This window comes from Trematomus bernacchii, unplaced genomic scaffold (assembly GCF_902827165.1).
Source record: "Trematomus bernacchii unplaced genomic scaffold, fTreBer1.1, whole genome shotgun sequence".
In the NCBI taxonomy this organism is placed as follows: domain Eukaryota; kingdom Metazoa; phylum Chordata; class Actinopteri; order Perciformes; family Nototheniidae; genus Trematomus; species Trematomus bernacchii.
Window position 1 is genome coordinate 7,122,272 of NW_022987821.1, and position 19,652 is coordinate 7,141,923.

Here is a 19,652-nt window from a genome sequence, read left to right on the forward strand (position 1 = left end):
TTGAATAAGAAGAAGCTGAACACACACACAGACTCTCATACACACACGCATCAGTCATAAGCCTTGACCCATGTATTGCAGTGTAACAGCGCCCTCCAGTGGTTTCAACATGACACTGCTGCTTATTTAAACTCCTCTCTGGATTATATTCTGTGCATGAATTCAATCATGTGCATCAGGGTTTCAGACTTTTTTTATGACACTCAAAGGTAGTTCAAGACCAATTTTACGTGTGTGTGTGTGTGTCTGTGTGTGTGTGTCCCACCTGGCGAGGTCCGTGTCCTTGTTGAGGTGCTGGAAGAAGGAGGGCTCACAGATGAGCTGCTCCTCCTGACAGATCTGCTTACAGGATCGACCCGGCTCTGCCAGCTTCACCTGCAGCGCGCTGAGGGGGGGCCACATCACCTGGCCGTGGCAGAAGTCCTGAGAGACCACACAGAACATTGAATTATAACAAAAAAATCAATATATACAAGACATTCTAAGGCATTAAGCTACTTGACATACTGTGTGCTACTAATGTAAAGCGTCTTTGAGCACTGGGGAAAGCACTATAACAATTGAATGTATTATTATTATTTTAGTAGTCTTAGATTCTGTTATGCTTGTGTCCTCACCATGATCATGTGACATAAATCAGTTCTCAGTGTGTGTGTGAAGAGTACCTGGTTCTGGATGAAGGCGTTGACTCTCTGCAGCATCCCCTCACAGGTGAACTCATAGGGCAGGTAGGGTTCGATCTGAACACACAGAGAGAGAGAGAGGTGTGTGAGGAGTGAGTGACCGACCACACACACACACACACACACACACACACACACACACACACACACACACACACACACACACACACACACACACACACACACACACACACACACACACACACACACACACACACAACACACACACACACACACACACACACACACACACACACACACACACACACACACACACACACACACACACACACACACACACACACACACACACACACACACACACACACACACACACACACACACACACACACACACACACACACACACACACACACACACACACACACACACAACACACACACACACACACACACCCACACACACACACACACACACACACACACACACACACACACACACACACACACACACACACACACACACACACACACACACACACACACACACACACACACACACACACACACACACACACACACACACACACACACACACACCGGGTTCACTGTGTGTGTGAGCTGGTGAAATATCAGCCTCTCAACTGTGAGACCAATCGACTCTGATTTGAAACTTCAAACGGAGGCGAGCAACAACAGAATCTTTGTTGAAGTCACTCGCTGCTTTCTGTCTTTGTGTTTGGGGAGGAAGATGAGGAGGAGGAGGAGGAGGAGATGAAGAGGGGGGGGGTGTGATAGCCAAGCTGGAGCCTGGTAGGCTGCACAGCTCGCCACGGATCACAAAGCATATGAGGCTCTGCAGGCTTGTTTCGCTGAACAAAGCCATTGTCCCGACTCGCTCGGCGGAGCACAACACAACACGAGGTCCTGCGCCCGGAAAATAAATATGCATGGGCCGGGACGAGAAGACGGACCTCTTCTACCGTCCCTGCACCTTCACTCCAGTTTAGATCATAGTATAACAATATATGAAGCATTAACCGTCCTGAACTGGGAGGATGTGGAGATCTTATGTCACGAGGAAATGGACCAAACATTTACAATTCCCTGCACCTTCACTCATGTCCAGTTTAGATCATATTATAACAATATATGAAGCATTAGCAGTCGTACCTAGCTACAGCTTTCAAACTGGGAGGATGTTGAGATGTCATTTGTCACGAGGAAATGTGTCTTTTTCTTTGCTAACTAACTAGGAGAACATTAGCTCAGCTCCAGTGCAGAATATGTATATGTGTGTTAATAGTAATATGATAAAATACGTCTGGCTATGCACATTATGTTCAAGTACCCGTAACATAAAATATGTGTGATTATTTGACTAAAGTGTCATCATTTGTATGCCTTTTCCATTCTTGTTTACGCTACTATGACTTTGCATCAGAGCTGAAACCATTAGGTTGATTAATTGATTCATTAGTCAACAGAGAATTACTCTACAATGATTTATACGTTATTGTTTAAGCCATAAAGAAAATAATAATGTGCAATTACGTATCTGCCACTACGTTTTTTTTGGATAGAATTTGGATAAAAAAAAATACCTTCTGGCTGAGGATGGAGCGGATGGCGTTCTCCACCTCGACAGGGTTTTCGATATCCACCGTCCAGACGTGGGGCTGACCGACGTACACCTCAGCGTACGGATGTTGGGAGGTCAGCTGCAGACAGAAGAGTAGAGGGTCAGCAAATCAAACGCACCTTTAAAAAAAAAAACTCTTACTTTGACCAGATTTCAAATGTCATCCTCACCTCTCTCAGCGTGGGTTTGCCCTTGAAGAAGTCTGTGTTCTTGCTGCTCTTCGCAGGCGTGAATTTGGGGTTCAGGAAAGCGCAGCCGTTGGCGATGGCCTCCAGGGGGGCGGGACCCTCGTAGGGGAAGGAGAGACCCACAAACAACTGCAAGAAGAGGCAATACAAACACACTGATTAGCCTCCACATGCATGCTTTTTATGCAATAATACCACACTTTAAAAACACTCTGTTACTAGTGTCTTGCCAACATCTTAATTTTTTAAGTAGCTATTGACTAAAGCTGTAAGATAAATGTAGTCAAGTTGAAGGTACAGTCTGTTCCTTGGGATCACAGTACAGTGAGTGGCACTAAAAAAGAAACTACTCAAGTAAAATACCCTAACTTTGACACTTTTAAAAGCACATGTTCGACATTGAGGGCATGAAGGAGCTGTGGGAGTGACAGAATAATGAGAATAAGAAAAAATCTGCTTGGGGGGGAAGAAGGAAATTCACGAGGCGTTGCTGCTGTATGCTGATAGCAGCAGTTAACCCAAACCTCCCATGTTATCAGCACAAAATACAGCCGAGGCAGCAGGTTCTCAACATGAAACAAGGGAGGGAAAACAAAACGAACATGAAGACAGCACTCTGATGTTTGCTCCTGTTAAAAGTCAAGAGGAGATTGGTGACCGAGGACAGTTTGCAGATTAAAACACACCGTGAGAAGCCTGGTGAGAATTTGCAAAGATGTATACATATTGTCTAATTCAAACTAATATTTATACACCATGTGATATATTCCGAAATCTCTGACTATGCTGGATCTTTCCACCAACAACTTCAACAAGGAAGGGATTTGTATTTCTTGAAAGAAGGTGCTTTATTAGAGAGCAACCTAGACACACAGCATGGTCATAGTTTTAACTACAGGTAATATCTTAAAAAGGTTCCTGGAATGTCGTTTTTTATGTAGCCTTGAGCCTCACTTTAAAAAAAAACCTGGTCTGATGTCTTGGAGGACAAAACATGTCTGCAGTCATTTTATTATCCAGGGTTTAAGCTGACTAAATAAAGCAGACTGACACCAAGTCCTTCCCACATACTGTAAAGTCCACACTGTACATAAAGAGTACAAGAGGGGCTTTAATAACAGCTCTCTCCTCCTGGATGGGAAGAGCAAATATTTGCCAGGTTGTAGCAGCGAGCTGAAACATGTGAGACAGATTCAGAAACAGAGAGGAGAAGGAGGCTCTTTTACAGTAGGGCCAGCGCTACAATAGTGTGTTTGTATTGGCCCGTGTGTGTGTGTGTGTGTGTGTGTGTGTACACAATGACACAACACAATGTAGTGCTGTACCATGTCTGTCTGTCTGTATATGAACAATGAGCCCATGTGAAGAAAAACGATATCCACCACTTGGTGTTGAAATGAACGACTTCTTAATTGTATTTGTATATATTTAAGTGGCATTTATTTCCCCATGAATTACTGAATTATATCCAAGGGGTTCTGTAGCTTAAGGAAAGTTAAAAATAACACTGGAAATGTAATTCAAGACAGAGTATATATCAGTGTTAAGAAATACAGCTTTCTTAACCCATACTTCTACCAGCAGATGGCAGCAGAGCACACTTCTTCCTCTTTGACTGTGTGTGTGTGTGTGTGTGTGTGTGTGTGTGTGTGTGTGTGTGTGTGTGTATGCAAAAGTCTAGAAACAGTCACCAACTATTTATAGGAGTGAGGAGGGGAGGGGGTGAGACACAGAGACACAGAGACCCACAGAGAGCTGCTATGGTTGAGAGGAGAAATGAATGAAAGATGCCTGCATCTCATATGTGACTGTTGGAAAGAGAAATCAATAAGAAAGCTCCATATTAATGTGCATAAAGCAGCATGTATGTGCATATTTAGTGATTAGTGCTGCACATGGAGGACTTAGAGCTGCTGGTCTATTGAATCGTGGTCAAACGTCCTGCTAAATGCAAATGTATCCTGATCATGCAAGTGCTATAACTCGTTAATAATATGTTAAGCATGTCTTTGCATACAAAATAAAATCTGCACTGATGATTCTGTAGCAGATGAAGCAGATATCGACCACAGATGGAGAAGAGCTCCACCTAAAGAAACTGAATAACCCACAGAAAAGAAGTGAAGACTGGTGTCTCACGGTTCTGCCACATCCCCTAAAACATGGCGGTCGCTCAATTTAACGACCCAGAGAGATAATTAGCTTGTTTTTTTTTATAGTATTTCTACCTCCAGCACCTGCCACTGGGACGTGTTTCCTTGCAGAAAGTGATGACAACGTAAGAAGGAGGGAATACTGTATATGTGGTATTACAACCTGAAAGCTGTACTTGTCTAACATCTATATCGTGTCGACTAGAGGGTGTGCGGAAGAGGAGGAAAATAGGAAACACATGTTAGAGTCAGACAGTAGGAGGCACTTAAACAGGTAGAGCAGACAGACAAGAAGGAAAGCTTTGATTACACGTGAGACATGCTGCAGAGGTTTGATCATCAACACTATTCCCCTGATGCAGAACAGCATGTCAGGGTTTATTTCAGGAAAGGTAGCTTGAGAGAAAATCAAATGTCAGTCGGCAACAGCAACAGCGCTGTGTCTGGTTAGTAGTTACACCCCACAAGGCCAATTAAATCAGTGATTGCGGGTCAAATGTGTGGGTCAAAAATGTACACAAAAGCAACCTTTTTAGCTGGATTAAATGTGGGGTTTACTCTGGGATGGATCTGACCTGCCTCCATCAAGCAAATCCAAATGTACTCCATTGTTTGTGCAGCGCTTTCTGGCACCAATGTGAGTGTTGCTTCCTTTTGGTCTTTAGCACATTGCTTTCAACACTTTAATGATCCGCTCCGCTGCTAAACAGTGCCTCCAACATCATGTGTTTTGGTGTTCAGAGCAGAGATGGATGTGCCGGCCAAGAATCGTTTTTTTTTTATTTGGATGTTCAGAAGGTTTTTCGGCACAAAAAGAAAAGGCTCAAATCAATCCATGCCACTTTCTGAATCATGATCTCTCTTCTGCTCGGCTGATGGGAAGCCATCTGGTTTCAGAGGCTGCAGAAATCGAAGCTCTCTCTCCCTCTCTCTGAAAAGGATGCCGACTGCAGCCAAAACACAGACTCCACGTTTCAAGGCCAGCACTAATGATGGTTTTCACCTTCAGCTGACATTGCTGCCAGGTCCTTTTAATTCCAATCCTCTAAAGTAGTAACATACCGTTTCTCCAAGGCTAAGGAGCACATCACTAACTAGTTTGTAGGGTTATACATTAGTGGTTCAAAACTGTGTATTACATTTTGGAAGTAGGTCTTTGATGGTTGCAGATTGTATCTTAAGTTTGCATCTCTGTCTTAATTTTAATTGGATGGGTAAAGCTAATTTAATACCAAGTCTAACTGTCTCTACACTGCGACACAATAACAATATCTTCTATGTATATCATCGAGTGGTGAGAAAACTGCAGCTTCAGCCACCTTGCTTTAAAATGAAAGTGCATCAGTCTGATACCATACGGAGCTTATGTGAGTTTTCCTAGCTACTACAGTGAATCAAATTCGCTCAATTATCTCTTCACTCCAAAAAAGTAATGGGCCATTCGTCGTTGTTTTTGTTGTTGCTGTTTCCCAGGAATGCATCAACTGATCCTTGAATTATTGATCACTACACACATTTGCATTTCTTGTTTTGCTTCTGCTGTTACTCTTCTGTATCATGTATGCATTTGATTTATAGCACACAGAGAGAGAACGTCTTACATCAGTGCTGCCACAAAACAAAGCTGTTTGTGTTAAACAAAACACATTGTGTGAACATGTAAAGTGTGTGTCCTTGTTCTCTGAGAATGAGAGAGTGGTTTGAGTGAGTGGTGGGAAGAGGAGACAAGTCATGACGTGAATGGAGAAGTGCTTCTGTGGACAGACTCAGACACACTGCAGCTACTCAAGAGAGCCTCTCTTCATGTAAAGACTCTCTTATGTCCAAACAACATGACTTACTTTCTACTAGATCACAGTTTCTTGGTCGTTTAAAAAAAATGGCCAAAGGGAAGAGCGTGGGGGTTGGTTTGTGGCTTTCAGATCCGGGTAAGAACCCCCATTATTTCACTGAAGGGTCTTTTTTTATTTACAGTTAAGGGTGGGGGACTCACCTTAGATTCCCGGAGGAGGAACTGCAGGTCTCGGCCGCTCAGGATGCCGTGGTTCTTGACGTAGCTGGGCAGGTGCACGGTGCTGGTGCCGTGCACGGTGCCGTGGACCTCCATGTAGCTGTGGATGTTGTCCAGGTATTTCTTTTTATCCTGGAACAAACAGATAAATAAACGTTAGAGGTCAAACTCCACCTACACCAAGAACATGGGTAGTTCTCTTTTCAATACAAGACATTGCCAGTATAGATCATTAAATAAAAGATGCAAGCAGTTCAACAAAAGAAGGACGTATCGGGGTAATATACGCTTTCCATTTCTCCCAAATGTCCTCAAATGTAAGTTCCTGGAGCCTCATAGAGACGGTTATTCTTTGCATTACAAAGATTTCATAAATGATATCGTACCAATCATCTATAGATGGGCTGTTTGGTTTGAGACACTTCTTTGTGATTGCTTTCCTGGCAGCTACACTCAACATCCCAAAGAACCATTTTGTTTTAATATGTGTGGATGTTGAGTGCTGAAAACAGAAGAACAGTTCGTGCCGATTAAAATACATTTTTGTTCCAAATATGATGACAATTTCTTTATAACCCTTACTGTATGCCAACAAGTATTTACTATCTGTAGAAGCTTTTAAAAAAACAACTGAAGACCTATCTTTTTACATTGGCTTTTGTTTCTACTTGAGATGTGTGTGTGTGTGTGTGTGTGTGTGTGTGTGTGTGTGTGTGTGTGTGTGTGTGTGTGTGTGTGTGTGTGTGTGTGTGTGTGTGTGTGTGTGTGTGTGTGTGTGTGTGTGTGTGTGTGTGTGTGTGTTGCTTTCAGGACTCCACGTGGTCTGTGTTTTGCTTTGATGTTAACCTTAACATGTTGTTATTGTATTCATGTTTCTGTGGTCTTAATTCTAACTTTAGTTATTTCTGTGAAAGCTTATTTAGATTAAGTTGGTCCCTGGATTCCTGGATGAATTCATATCTAATAAATCAGAGGCTGAGGATCATTACTTTGTTGTTTGGCCTGATGAACTTTTGTCCGAGCTACCTGAGCGACCATCTGGCCACAAAGGCAGGCAGAGCTATAAATAGATCTGTATGAGGAGCATCATTGAGCACAATACCCTGCTTTAATACCAAATCCAACATGTCCTTGATCAAAAACACAATCAAGTATTCAAAGCATGCTAAGAAAAAGCCACTTCCAACAGACAAGAATGCTACCAGACTGACTTGACAAGGTCAATTGTGATAATACATAGATTTGCTCAAACAATTATATTTTCTCTCTGCCTAAGAGTGCTTTTCATCTCCATCTCCATCCCAAGGATTGCGCATAATAGCGTGGACACAAACAGATATAATTGCATGCGTTGGAGGTAAACAAACACTTATATTGTTAAAATGTGATAATGAAGGATCCTAAAATAGTTGATTAGCTTATCCAACAGCTTCTTGTCTTGGCCTATGATGTGTTTACTCTCTTTTTAGTGTCTTGGCAATAGCCGTCGTGGATTTGAAAGCCCCAAAAGAGCTTCTATTTTTGAAAATAAGTCAAGTTAATCACTTTGAATGTAGACATAACTCCCATAATAAAAGTCATTTGATGGCCCCCACACTGAGATTGCAACAGCAGGACTTTGATTTTCAATAACGACGGGCTTGAGTTATGTAAAACCGTGCCAAATATGCATAAATATTCCCGCGTGTCACGCTTAAACATGTTTGGCTTCGTCTTATAGCTGCTACAGACTTCATATGGAAGAAGCGTACAGTGCAGTCAAACCCTTTCAAAGCCCAATCCTTCAGGGAGGCATGGAGATGAAAGCTGGCCATTTTCTCCATAATGACAGAAAGCCTGGAAGCATGTTCACACACACTCTCACATACCGGAATATTATTGATTTCCTATAGTTTCAACACTCGTGGGCACCGTGGCTATTACTGCTAAAGGCTACCTGTTTCAAATTCACACACAACTCCTACACACAAGCCTGCCTTTGAAACTGTTCTTCCTCCAGGACATGACCCTGCACTCTGTCTCTCTCTGTGTGTGTGTGTGTGTGTGTGTGTGTGTGTGTGTGTGTGTGTGTGTGTGTGTGTGTGTGTGTGTCTCTACTTCAGTGCTTCTTTTTGGGCTTAAATTTCAGGTAGCCGCTCGTCAGGGTCCCTGGTGGCCCGGCTATCAGATGCCTCCAGCCAGCCTGCTGTAACTAAAGCAGCCTGGTGTCTTGTGTGTGTGTGTGTGTGTGTGTGTGTGTGTGTGTGTGTGTGTGTGTGTGTGTGTGTGTGTGTGTGTGTGTGTGTGTGAGACAGAGAGAGAGAGAGAGCTGAAGTCCTAATTAGAAGGTGAAATCTCTACCCTGTAATCTTTTTCACTCAGGAGAGCTGAGCTAGGATTTATATGTGTGTGTGTGAGGGGATTTGGAAATAAGGTAGACACCTGAAGAATACACACACACACACACTTGGAAGGTGGAGCAAAATAGAAGAGCTGATACATCTACAGGTTGGAAAAGCAAGAAATATCACAACAGCTGATTTTGGTTTTAATACAAAAGTGAAATACATTTAGTATAATTTTGTTTAAATTGGGATATGTTTGATCTCGTTCAATATAGCAGAGCCAAAGAACCAAGGGAAACGAACCCTTCTTAAAGGAAAACTAAAGCGTCATGAAGACTCTAAAGGTAGCAGGGTGTGTGTGTGTGTGTGTGTGTGTGTGTGGTGCAGAAGAGAGAAACATAGATTGCCATGACCCTTCAAGGCGGCGCCACACAAAAGCTTCACGGCCAGAGGACATCTTTGCAAGATGTTCTCTGGAGCATGGCTTGATTCACTATCTCTCACACACACACACACACAGACACACACAGACACACATGGAATACAGCGAGAGCAGCATGTTTACAAAAAAGAACAACTTAGAAATGTGTTGAATAGATGTGAAAGCCAGGAGTGCAGAAGTAGGACAACACGTCAGAGAAGCAGGGATCCATTGTGTGTTTTCTTTGCTTTTCACTAAGTCAACTTCAGTTCATAATCCTGTCCTGGCTGTCAGTACAGAGAAGTGTACAGAAGTTACGACTATGAAACACTAACAGGCGTGAAGACACACAGTTTCCTCCTCGTGTCATCACACAGAGGATGTATAAGTCTCCAACCACATGCAGTGTGCGATGTGAAAGCAGGGAGCAGATCGATTGCAGCAGCCTTGTAGCGAGCACGTGCTTGGGGAGTTATAAAATAACTGCTTTAGCTGGAGAGGTTGATTGAAGCCGGAGAGGAAGAGGAGGAGGAGGAGGAGGAGAGCTTTATGACCTTGTAAATCAAAGGGAATTTGTAAACCCTGGCTCGGAGAGAAAACAGAATAGTCGGGAGTGTGAGAAGGAACGCTCACAGGTTCAGACACACAACCTACGAGAGCCTCAGGGTGGGAATAAAGGCCGAAAAAGGTACACAGCTATTGATCTCCGTTTATGACTTACAACAAGACAGTACTTGCCAGTTAATAATGAATACTGCAGCAAGGAAAGCTTCATGTGAGGAATAACTCTCCTGAGTGTACTGCAGTCACATCAAGAAGTGCTTTTGCCTCATCAGGATGCAGAAAGGTGCGCTTGGTGAGACTTAACTCCACCCTAAAAACTGCCTCCATTGGCAAACATATCACACACACACACACACACACACACACACACACACACACACACACACACACACACACACACACACACACACACACACACACACACACACACACACACACACACACACCACACACACACACACACACACACACACACACACACACACACACACACACACACACACACACACACACACACACACACACACACACACACACACACACACACACACACACACACACACACACACACACACACACACACACACACACACACACACACACACACACACACACACACACACACACACACACACACACACACACACACACACACACACACACACACACACACACACACACACACACACACAACACACACACACACACACACACACACACACACACACAGTTGAGTCAGTCAGCGGCACTTTAGCAGTAATAACAGCCATCAGGCTCTTCTCATTGTTCACTGTTGTACTTGGAGTTATTATTAATCTCTCAGTGTGTCATTGTTATGAGTTACACAGTGCATTCAAGTTTATAGAGGTTTATTTAGCGCAGTGTATTTATAACTCTGCAAATAGAAATGCTAATGGAATCTCACAATGCTCAGAATCACGCACATCTTGTTCAGGACAAGATATTGGCATTATCAGAGAAATTGTGATGTAATTCCCGTGTGGTTCTCACATGTTTTTTCACGCTAGGAAAATATTGCACATTTTTAAGTAAATCCATCAATCTGGTGCAATTTAATTAAAGCCAAATCTACAAGCTTCCTCCACCCCAACCTTTTCCAAATATGCCTAAAGCCCGTCATGGAGGAAATAAACCTGGCGAGGGGGGAAAGGGGTAAGCGCTTGAACACGTTAATCAAGAGCAAAATTGGGAAAAAGGGAACGTTTTATCCCAAAATTGGCTGTATCATCCGGCTCTAACTCCGCGCCTCACACATGAATGTATGACAGATGTAGTTGTAAATAAACAGCTTCTTGGAGGCACTGTAAAACCCATTAGACACTTTGACAGATACTTAGACATCACCAGGGGAACATGGGCAGTAAATAGTATCCAGAAGTGCTTTGAGTGCAGTCAGGAGATGTTATTTACCTCAGTGCCCTCCCCACGCCCCATTAGACATAACAGTGTGTAACCTATTGCAGTTTGGTGGAGGGCCAGAGCGTGTTTTTGACTCAAGACAGTACAGGAGCCGAGCATGTGATAAAATTGTAAGCAAGAGAAAAAAAAAAAAAAACACTAATCCCACTGTCCTGCAGCGATGGGAACACCTGCACCGTCACATGCTTGATTGGGTGTAATTAAAAGCTTTGCACCTTGTATACAGGGGATACTAGCACCGGGGGGAGCATCTTAACACTATTTCCATACGTTCAAAACTACTACTTAGTGATGCAGGCAGTGAACAGGTGCCACAGGGAGGGGTCCGTATTATTTAAAGACTAATCATCACAACATTACGGGCTGTCCCCGTTCCAGACTGAGTGCACTTTTGAAGCATTTACTGTATATTTCTTGTGTCTTAATTTCTCTTATGTACATTCCCTTTTATGCTGCTGCAATGCAAACATTTCCCAAATTGGGATCAATAAAGTACCTCTCTATCTATCTACCTATCTATCTATCTATTGTATATATCTACCTATCTATCTATCTATCTCTCTACCTATCTATCTATCTATCTATCCATCTATCCATCCATCTATCCATCCATCTATCCATCCATCCATCCATCTATCTATCCATCTATCCATCTATCCATCTATCTATCCATCCATCTATCCATCTATCCATCCATCCATCCATCCATCCATCCATCCATCTATCCATCTATCCCATCTATCCATCCATCTATCCATCCATCTATCCATCCATCCATCCATCTATCCATCCATCCATCCATCCATCTATCCATCCATCTATCCATCCATCTATCCATCCATCCATCCATCCATCTATCCATCTATCCATCCATCTATCCATCCATCTATCCATCCATCCATCCATCTATCTATCCATCCATCCATCTATCCATCCATCTATCCATCCATCTATCCATCTATCCATCCATCCATCTATCCATCCATCTATCCATCCATCCATCTATCCATCCATCCATCCATCCATCTATCTATCCATCTATCCATCTACCCATCCATCCATCCATCCATCTATCTATCTATCTATCCATCCATCTATCCATCCATCCATCCATCCATCTATCCATCCATCCATCCATCCATCCATCCATCTATCCATCCATCCATCCATCCATCTATCTATCCATCTATCCATCTACCCATCTATCCATCCATCCATCTATCTATCTATCCATCTATCCATCTATCCATCAAACATAGGTGTCTTCTTGGAACGGATCCAATTCAATACACTGTATGTATGGAAAGAGCAGCAAAAACAGATTGATAAAAGATCTGCCTTTCTACTCCTCTTACTGTGTTGCTATGAAACAGCTCCCTCAGGGGGGGGGGGGGGGGGGGGGGGGGGGGTCTGGCTATGTATTTCTTCCACAATCCTGGTTTCTTTAATCCCCAGGAAGTGTTTCACATGCTCGTGATCCTGCAGCAGGTTACAGGGAGGAATCACTCTCTACAAATTGATGCACTGCAGATGATCCCGGTGCTAATCACACTCTCACCTCTATTACCACAGAGGCAAGAGGAGACATATCAACAAGTTCAGCCCTGCAGCAGGCACAGTCTCCCCTGAGCATCCCACATATCTGCACGCTGTTAATTAGCCCAGCTACACTGACCTTAAGGAGGCATTCATTTTGATTCTGCTGACACTACTGTCCAAATGAGGAGGTTAGCATCAGCAGCAGAGGTGGAGAAGTAGTCAGATCTTGTACTTCAGTAAAAGTAGAAGTAGTCAGATCTTGTACTTGAGTAAAAGTAGAAGTAGTCAGATCTTGTACTTGAGTAAAAGTAGAAGGACTCAGATCTTGTACTTTAGTAAAAGTAGAAGTACTCAGATCTTGTACTTGAGTAAAAGTAGAAGTACTCAGATCTTGTACTTAAGTAAAAGTAGAAGTACCAGAGTGTAGGAATACTCTGTTACAGTAAAAGTCCTACATTCAAAATGTTCCTCAAGTAAAAGTAGAAAAGTATTCTCATCAAAATATAGTGAAAGTAGCGACAGTAAAAGTAATCATTGTGCAGATTGGTCCATTTCAGAATAATATATATGATATGTTTTATAATGATTGATCATGAAAGTGTTCTCAAAGCTGGTAAAGGTGCAGCTAGTTTGAATGACTTTGTATACTGCAGGGTAGCTTGTGGATTTACTCCAGGTGGAACTAAAGTCTGATTTAACACTTGATTAGATTTCACATCATTCATCCACATCTGTGAAGTAACTAAAGGTATTCAATACATGTAGTGGAGTAAAAGTACACCATGTACCTTTCAAAATTGTACTTAAGAACAGTACTTGAGTACATCTACTTAGTTACTTCCCACCTCTGATCAGCAGACATATTGTACTGAACACACCAAGTTTCTTTACGACTACACATAACATTAAATCCAATATTTGGGCATTTGGATCAGAAACGCAGATGGGTCGCAACTTTCTCTGATAATACAATGTTTGAGTTTCAATCCCTGGCTTTGTTCAACCAAAATATATTTATATGAAAGCTCATAAAGCTGTTTTGTACAAACACTCTACATAGATTAGTCGAAAGACAGATACCGAAGTTATTGCTCACAGAAATCAGAAACATTTGTGCACTAAAAAGCATCTGGAGTGCATCACAATCCCCTCCCTTGACTTCCAGAGAAAGAGGATTTGAAATGTGAAAACACAGAACTTTGCCAGAGTTTTATCGGGTACAAACTGGGGGTTTAATTCAATAGCTACACAGCTGACTGAGTGTTAGTCAGTGAGTCCTCCAACCTGTAGAGAGAGGGACGACGTAAGAGGAAATGGAGTGCGCTCGTTATCAGTCGGCTCCAAAATGGCCCTTTAATTAAAAGCAGGCGGTAATGAAGACGCAGGGGAGTCTGATTGGGAACTAATGCCCCCTGCTGTGAGTTGATTGGGGGCCCCCCCCCCCCTGTATGCCCTTTAAAAGAAACACTGCTGAGTAAAAAAGACTCCGTGCTCAAAGCTATAAAGCACAGCAGCATCTGTATTAAAAAAGGATAAGGCCTTGGGGAAAAGCCTCACTAGAAGTGTTGTTAATGAATGTCTCAGATTAGATTTGAAGTTTGGACTATGCTGTTAAAGTTTTCCAATTTCACTTCCTTGTTGGATTATGCATTCATGATTTGCTCAGGACAAATTTCAACTCTATTTTTTTTAGGATCGACATCCTAAAAGGGTTACATATTGTGAATAAAGAGCTTAAAATGACTGATTCTGATCACTTAAAGGGGCCGTATTATGCTCATTCACAGGTTCAGATTTGTGTTTTGTGACATGTTAACATGCATTAATGTCCACTACAGGAAAGGGACAACTCCAAAAAGCTTAATAGCCCTCTTTAAAGGACTTTCAAGTTGGGGTTTTGACCAAACTGGTCCAGGAAATATATGTTTTTACACTAGCCACCTGTATAGACATATGTGCATTGGAGTACAATACAATACAATGTTAGTTCAACATGTTCTTGATACACTGCAGCTAACATCAACAAGGGACAACAAACAAGGGAACAGACATTAACCATAACATAAAAGGACCCTTTAACCTACATTTGATTAAGGATTAAACTTAATTGCAAGATGACTGGTGCAGAAAACAGTCTAACCCTGTGAAAGGGAGGGACCCTGTATCTCTGATGTAACAACTTAGATAGGAAGTGGAAGAAAGTGGAGCAAACAGTATATGCAGATAATAAGTCAGTTATGTTGGCTTTATTATATAATTCCACACTGCTTTATCTCTGATGTGAGAAGGCCTTTGCACTACAGGCATGTTACATGAAGACACTTCTCTCCTGTAGCCTCTATTATTGGATGTGGAGCGACCCACTCAGAAACATACATGGTGTCGAATGAAAGCTCATCAAAGCTCCGGCAGTAATCCAAACATCCATGGCATGCCAAACAATGTGCAAATCTCTCCAAGTCTCTAAGTCCTTTTTGTCTAGGATACAGTAATCCCTCGGTCTCTGTGCCGCAGTGTGAGCATGTATTTGAATATATTAAAAAACTTCACGGAGAAGGCGATTAGAGGAATTTGAGCTCCGAATCCAGACTGTTATTAACTTTCCTCTGAAACTTTTACCCAAGGTTGTTCAAAGAGTTTCACTGCAGAGTCTCAGAGGTCTAGAGCGGGTTATTCCTATTCCTGTCCCTTTCATCTTCAGGAGGAAAACACGCCTATACACACACACACACACACACACACACTTCTGTATATCAGGGGGTTTTGTGGATTTAAAAAAGTGTGTATCAGAGCCGTGATAATATCTCACTTCCCCACTCTGACAAAACAACGTCTTGTGCATGTGTGCAAATGTAAAGGTGCCCTATTATACTGTTTCTCATCAATATATCACAGGTCTCAGATATATCCAGAACATGTCTCTGATTGGCTGAAACACCAAACAGGTCATTGCAGCATTACCCATAATCCCCTCTGTTTCAGCCCTGTTTCCAAAGTGCTGATTCTGTTACTTTAGATAAAAATAAGGAGCCCCTCCCCACGCCCCTCTGAGAGACATTTGGTTACAAAGAACACAATGGTGCTCTAGGAGGAGATTCAGGTGATAAGGTGGGGGGGGCGGGGGTTACCTTGGTTGCTGATTGGCTAATGGTTACCAAGCCAAAACATCGTTATGACATCATAAAGTGGCCAAAATCTGATCAGCTCATTTTCAGACAGGTTTTTATAGAAATGGATCAGGACAAAAAGAGAGAGAATCTTTGTTCCTGAAACTTTCAGAGTCTCTCTACACAGAGGGGACACATGTTGATGTAGAAGAGACATGAAGAAGAGGGGACACATGTTGATGTAGAAGAGACATGAAGAAGAGGGGACACATGTTGATGTAGAAGAGACATGAAGAAGAGGGGACACATGTTGATGTAGAAGAGACATGAAGAAGAGAGGACACATGTTGATGTAGAAGAGACATGAAGAAGAGGGGACACATGTTGATGTAGAAGAGACATGAAGAAGAGGGGACACATGTTGATGTAGAAGAGACATGAAGAAGAGGGGACACATGTTGATGTAGAAGAGACATGAAGAAGAGGGGACACATGTTGATGTAGAAGAGACATGAAGAAGAGGGGACACATGTTGATGTAGAAGAGACATGAAGAAGAGGGGACACATGGTGATGTAGAAGAGACATGAAGAAGAGGGGGACACATGTTGATGTAGAAGAGACATGAAGAAGAGGGGACACATGTTGATGTAGAAGAGACATGAAGAAGAGGGGACACGTGTTGATGTAGAAGAGACATGGAGAAGAGGGGACACATGTTGATGAAGAAGAGACATGAAGAAGAGGGGACACATGTTGATGTAGAAGAGACATGAAGAAGAGGGGACACATGTTGATGTAGAAGAGACATGAAGAAGAGGGGACACATGTTGATGTAGAAGAGACATGAAGAAGAGGGGAGACATGGTGATGTAGAAGAGACATGAAGAAGAGGGGACACATGTTGATGTAGAAGAGACATGAAGAAGAGGGGACACATGTTGATGTAGAAGAGACATGAAGAAGAGGGGACACATGTTGATGTAGAAGAGACATGAAGAAGAGGGGACACATGTTGATGTAGAAGAGACATGAAGAAGAGGGAACACATGTTGATGTAGAAGAGACATGAAGAAGAGGGGACACATGTTGATGTAGAAGAGACATGAAGAAGAGGGGAGACATGGTGATGTAGAAGAGACATGAAGAAGAGGGGACACATGTTGATGTAGAAGAGACATGAAGAAGAGGGGACACATGTTGATGTAGAAGAGACATGAAGAAGAGGGGACACATGTTGATGTAGAAGAGACATGAAGAAGAGGGGACACATGTTGATGTAGAAGAGACATGAAGAAGAGGGAACACATGGTGATGTAGAAGAGACATGAAGAAGAGGGGACACATGGTGATGTAGAAGAGACATGAAGAAGAGGGGACACATGTTGATGTAGAAGAGACATGAAGAAGAGGGGACACATGTTGATGTAGAAGAGACATGAAGAAGAGGGGACACATGTTGATGTAGAAGAGACATGGAGAAGAGGGGACACATGTTGATGTAGAAGAGACATGAAGAAGAGGGAACACATGGTGATGTAGAAGAGACATGAAGAAGAGGGGACACATGGTGATGTAGAAGAGACATGAAGAAGAGGACACACATGTTGATGTAGAAGAGACAGGAAAAAGTGGATTTTGCATGAATAGGTGACCTGTAATAAAGATTTAAATACCTTCCAGAAGTTGTCCACTTTGCCGTAAACCAGCGACTGGTTGTGTCTTTTGACGTCGTCGATGTGCCGGATGTCGCTGGCGTTGAGGTGCTGCTCCACCACGAAGCCCAGGAAACTGTTGTCAGGGGTGTGAGCTGCAGAAAATGAAAAACACATATATAACACCTAAATAAATATCAGCACTGCGGGCATTTAAGGAGACTCTCAAAGGGCCCAAGGAAACGAAAACATCACATACATCTTGCACATGTGGCTGCGTATCCAGATAAATAAGCTAAAAAGCACATATCATATTTCTAAGAGGAACAACTGCACAGTGTTGTTTCTGTTACCTCCCTTTCCTTATTGGCCGGTGATAGTTACTATGGGAACAACAAGATGAGCAGGTCAAGTGTGGCGCTGGCAGCTTTTCGCCTTGCAGCCATCTGCCTCGTAAGACAAATGTGAAGGCGAGGGTTTGAAGTGAAGGGATCAGGCGCATGTAAATACGCTTAATTATGTAATTTAGGAGTAGTACAAGCAGACTTTAATAAGCCCTTAATGTGAAGGAAACAGGCTGCGAGGTGTTGTGGCTTCTGCTCGAGCCGCGGGGGAACAGATGTGGTCAGAGTGAGTTTTTTTTTAAAACCACATTTATTACAGAGACACATTAAGGTCAGTCTGTCAGGGAGAGGGAAAAGGCTGCAGAGAAATAAGGATTTTTGTTGTTTGCCAACATTTCAGGTAAGAAATATTGAGATTGCAGCTGCACACTGAGGTGCATTCAAGCCTTGTCTTTATTACATTGAAAGCAAACTAGGGGTTAACAAATAATCTGAATTTTATCGAAATTTGTGCCATTTCTGAAGAATGAAAAACATGTGAATGACATATTGTGATGCTTCAGATAATTATTGACATACAGACTTGAAAAAAAGATTATTTTAACACACAAATTGTAACATTTTTCAATATTGATGTGTATAATGTAACATCAATCGTATAGAAATTGCAATATCAGTCAAGATAACCGCAATTACTCATATTTTCCAAATCCTGCAGCCTTTATTTAAACATAAACCCACAGCAAATATCCTCTGGACTTATGTAATATTAACGGGATGTAGCATGACGTTAAACGCGTAATGGCAGAGAGACAGATGATGAATTGACATTTAAACATGGTAAATACAACAGGAACAATCACCTACTGTGAGAAAGTAGTCCTACTGATATTGTTAATGGTTTTATCAGGGCTGCTATGTGACATTTTCTCCCTATGTTTGTTCGCTCCATCTCCCTAGGCAGAACACATATTGGCTACGGTTTTAATGTCTTTGGGCAAACGAAAGAAATGGAGAGCAGGAAATGTGCTATGCAGAGTTAATGAGCCTAGCTGCAATTATTGACAGAAATGTGCAGGCTCGTTTTCCCTCTATCGATTTAAAAACAGAAGAAGTCCTTTACAGTCTGTTATCATAATAACAAAAATGCACTTCAGTAATGCTTTTTTTGGATGCTTATCACACGTTGCTGCATATTTGACACTCTGAAGTCTCCTCTCGGTGCATGTCGAGACACGTTAAATCAGATGTATGTGTGCACACTTTCTCTGGGCTCAGAGCCAGACAGCCAGTGTTACACTATCTCTTCTTTACATGTGATTACACGTCTCCGGTTTCAATTTCAATGTTCAATTCCTGTTCCTGTTCTGCGCTTCCCGGCGTTACGATGCACAGAGGAACCTTTTACCCGCCGAGTTGGGTTTTCTTTGTGTTGCGTGTGTGTAGGCGCCGACAGGAATGTGGGAGTTATGAAGATATCACCAGATCCGTGTGAGGTGTCAAGAAGAGAGGCATTATGGAGTCTAAACCAATTGCTATTTTGAGCAAATCTTTTTTATTTGGCTTATCATTTTTAGTAGTATGTTTTATTGCTTTTACATTACGTGATTTGTTGTCATACT

General features: G+C 42.3%; 1 protein-coding gene across 1 annotated transcript in view; it reads right to left on the bottom strand.

Moving 5' to 3' along the window:
* mgat5 (alpha-1,6-mannosylglycoprotein 6-beta-N-acetylglucosaminyltransferase) overlaps positions 1-19,652 on the bottom strand; it is a 73,988-nt gene that overhangs the window by 3,498 nt on the left and 50,838 nt on the right. Inside the window, exons 11-16 of the mRNA XM_034151050.1 lie at positions 17,708-17,841; positions 6,620-6,769; positions 2,456-2,602; positions 2,248-2,364; positions 666-740; positions 266-423 (exon numbers count right to left, since the gene is read on the bottom strand). Coding sequence (XP_034006941.1) covers positions 266-423; positions 666-740; positions 2,248-2,364; positions 2,456-2,602; positions 6,620-6,769; positions 17,708-17,841 — 781 coding nt within the window. The remainder of the gene's footprint in view (positions 1-265; positions 424-665; positions 741-2,247; positions 2,365-2,455; positions 2,603-6,619; positions 6,770-17,707; positions 17,842-19,652) is intronic.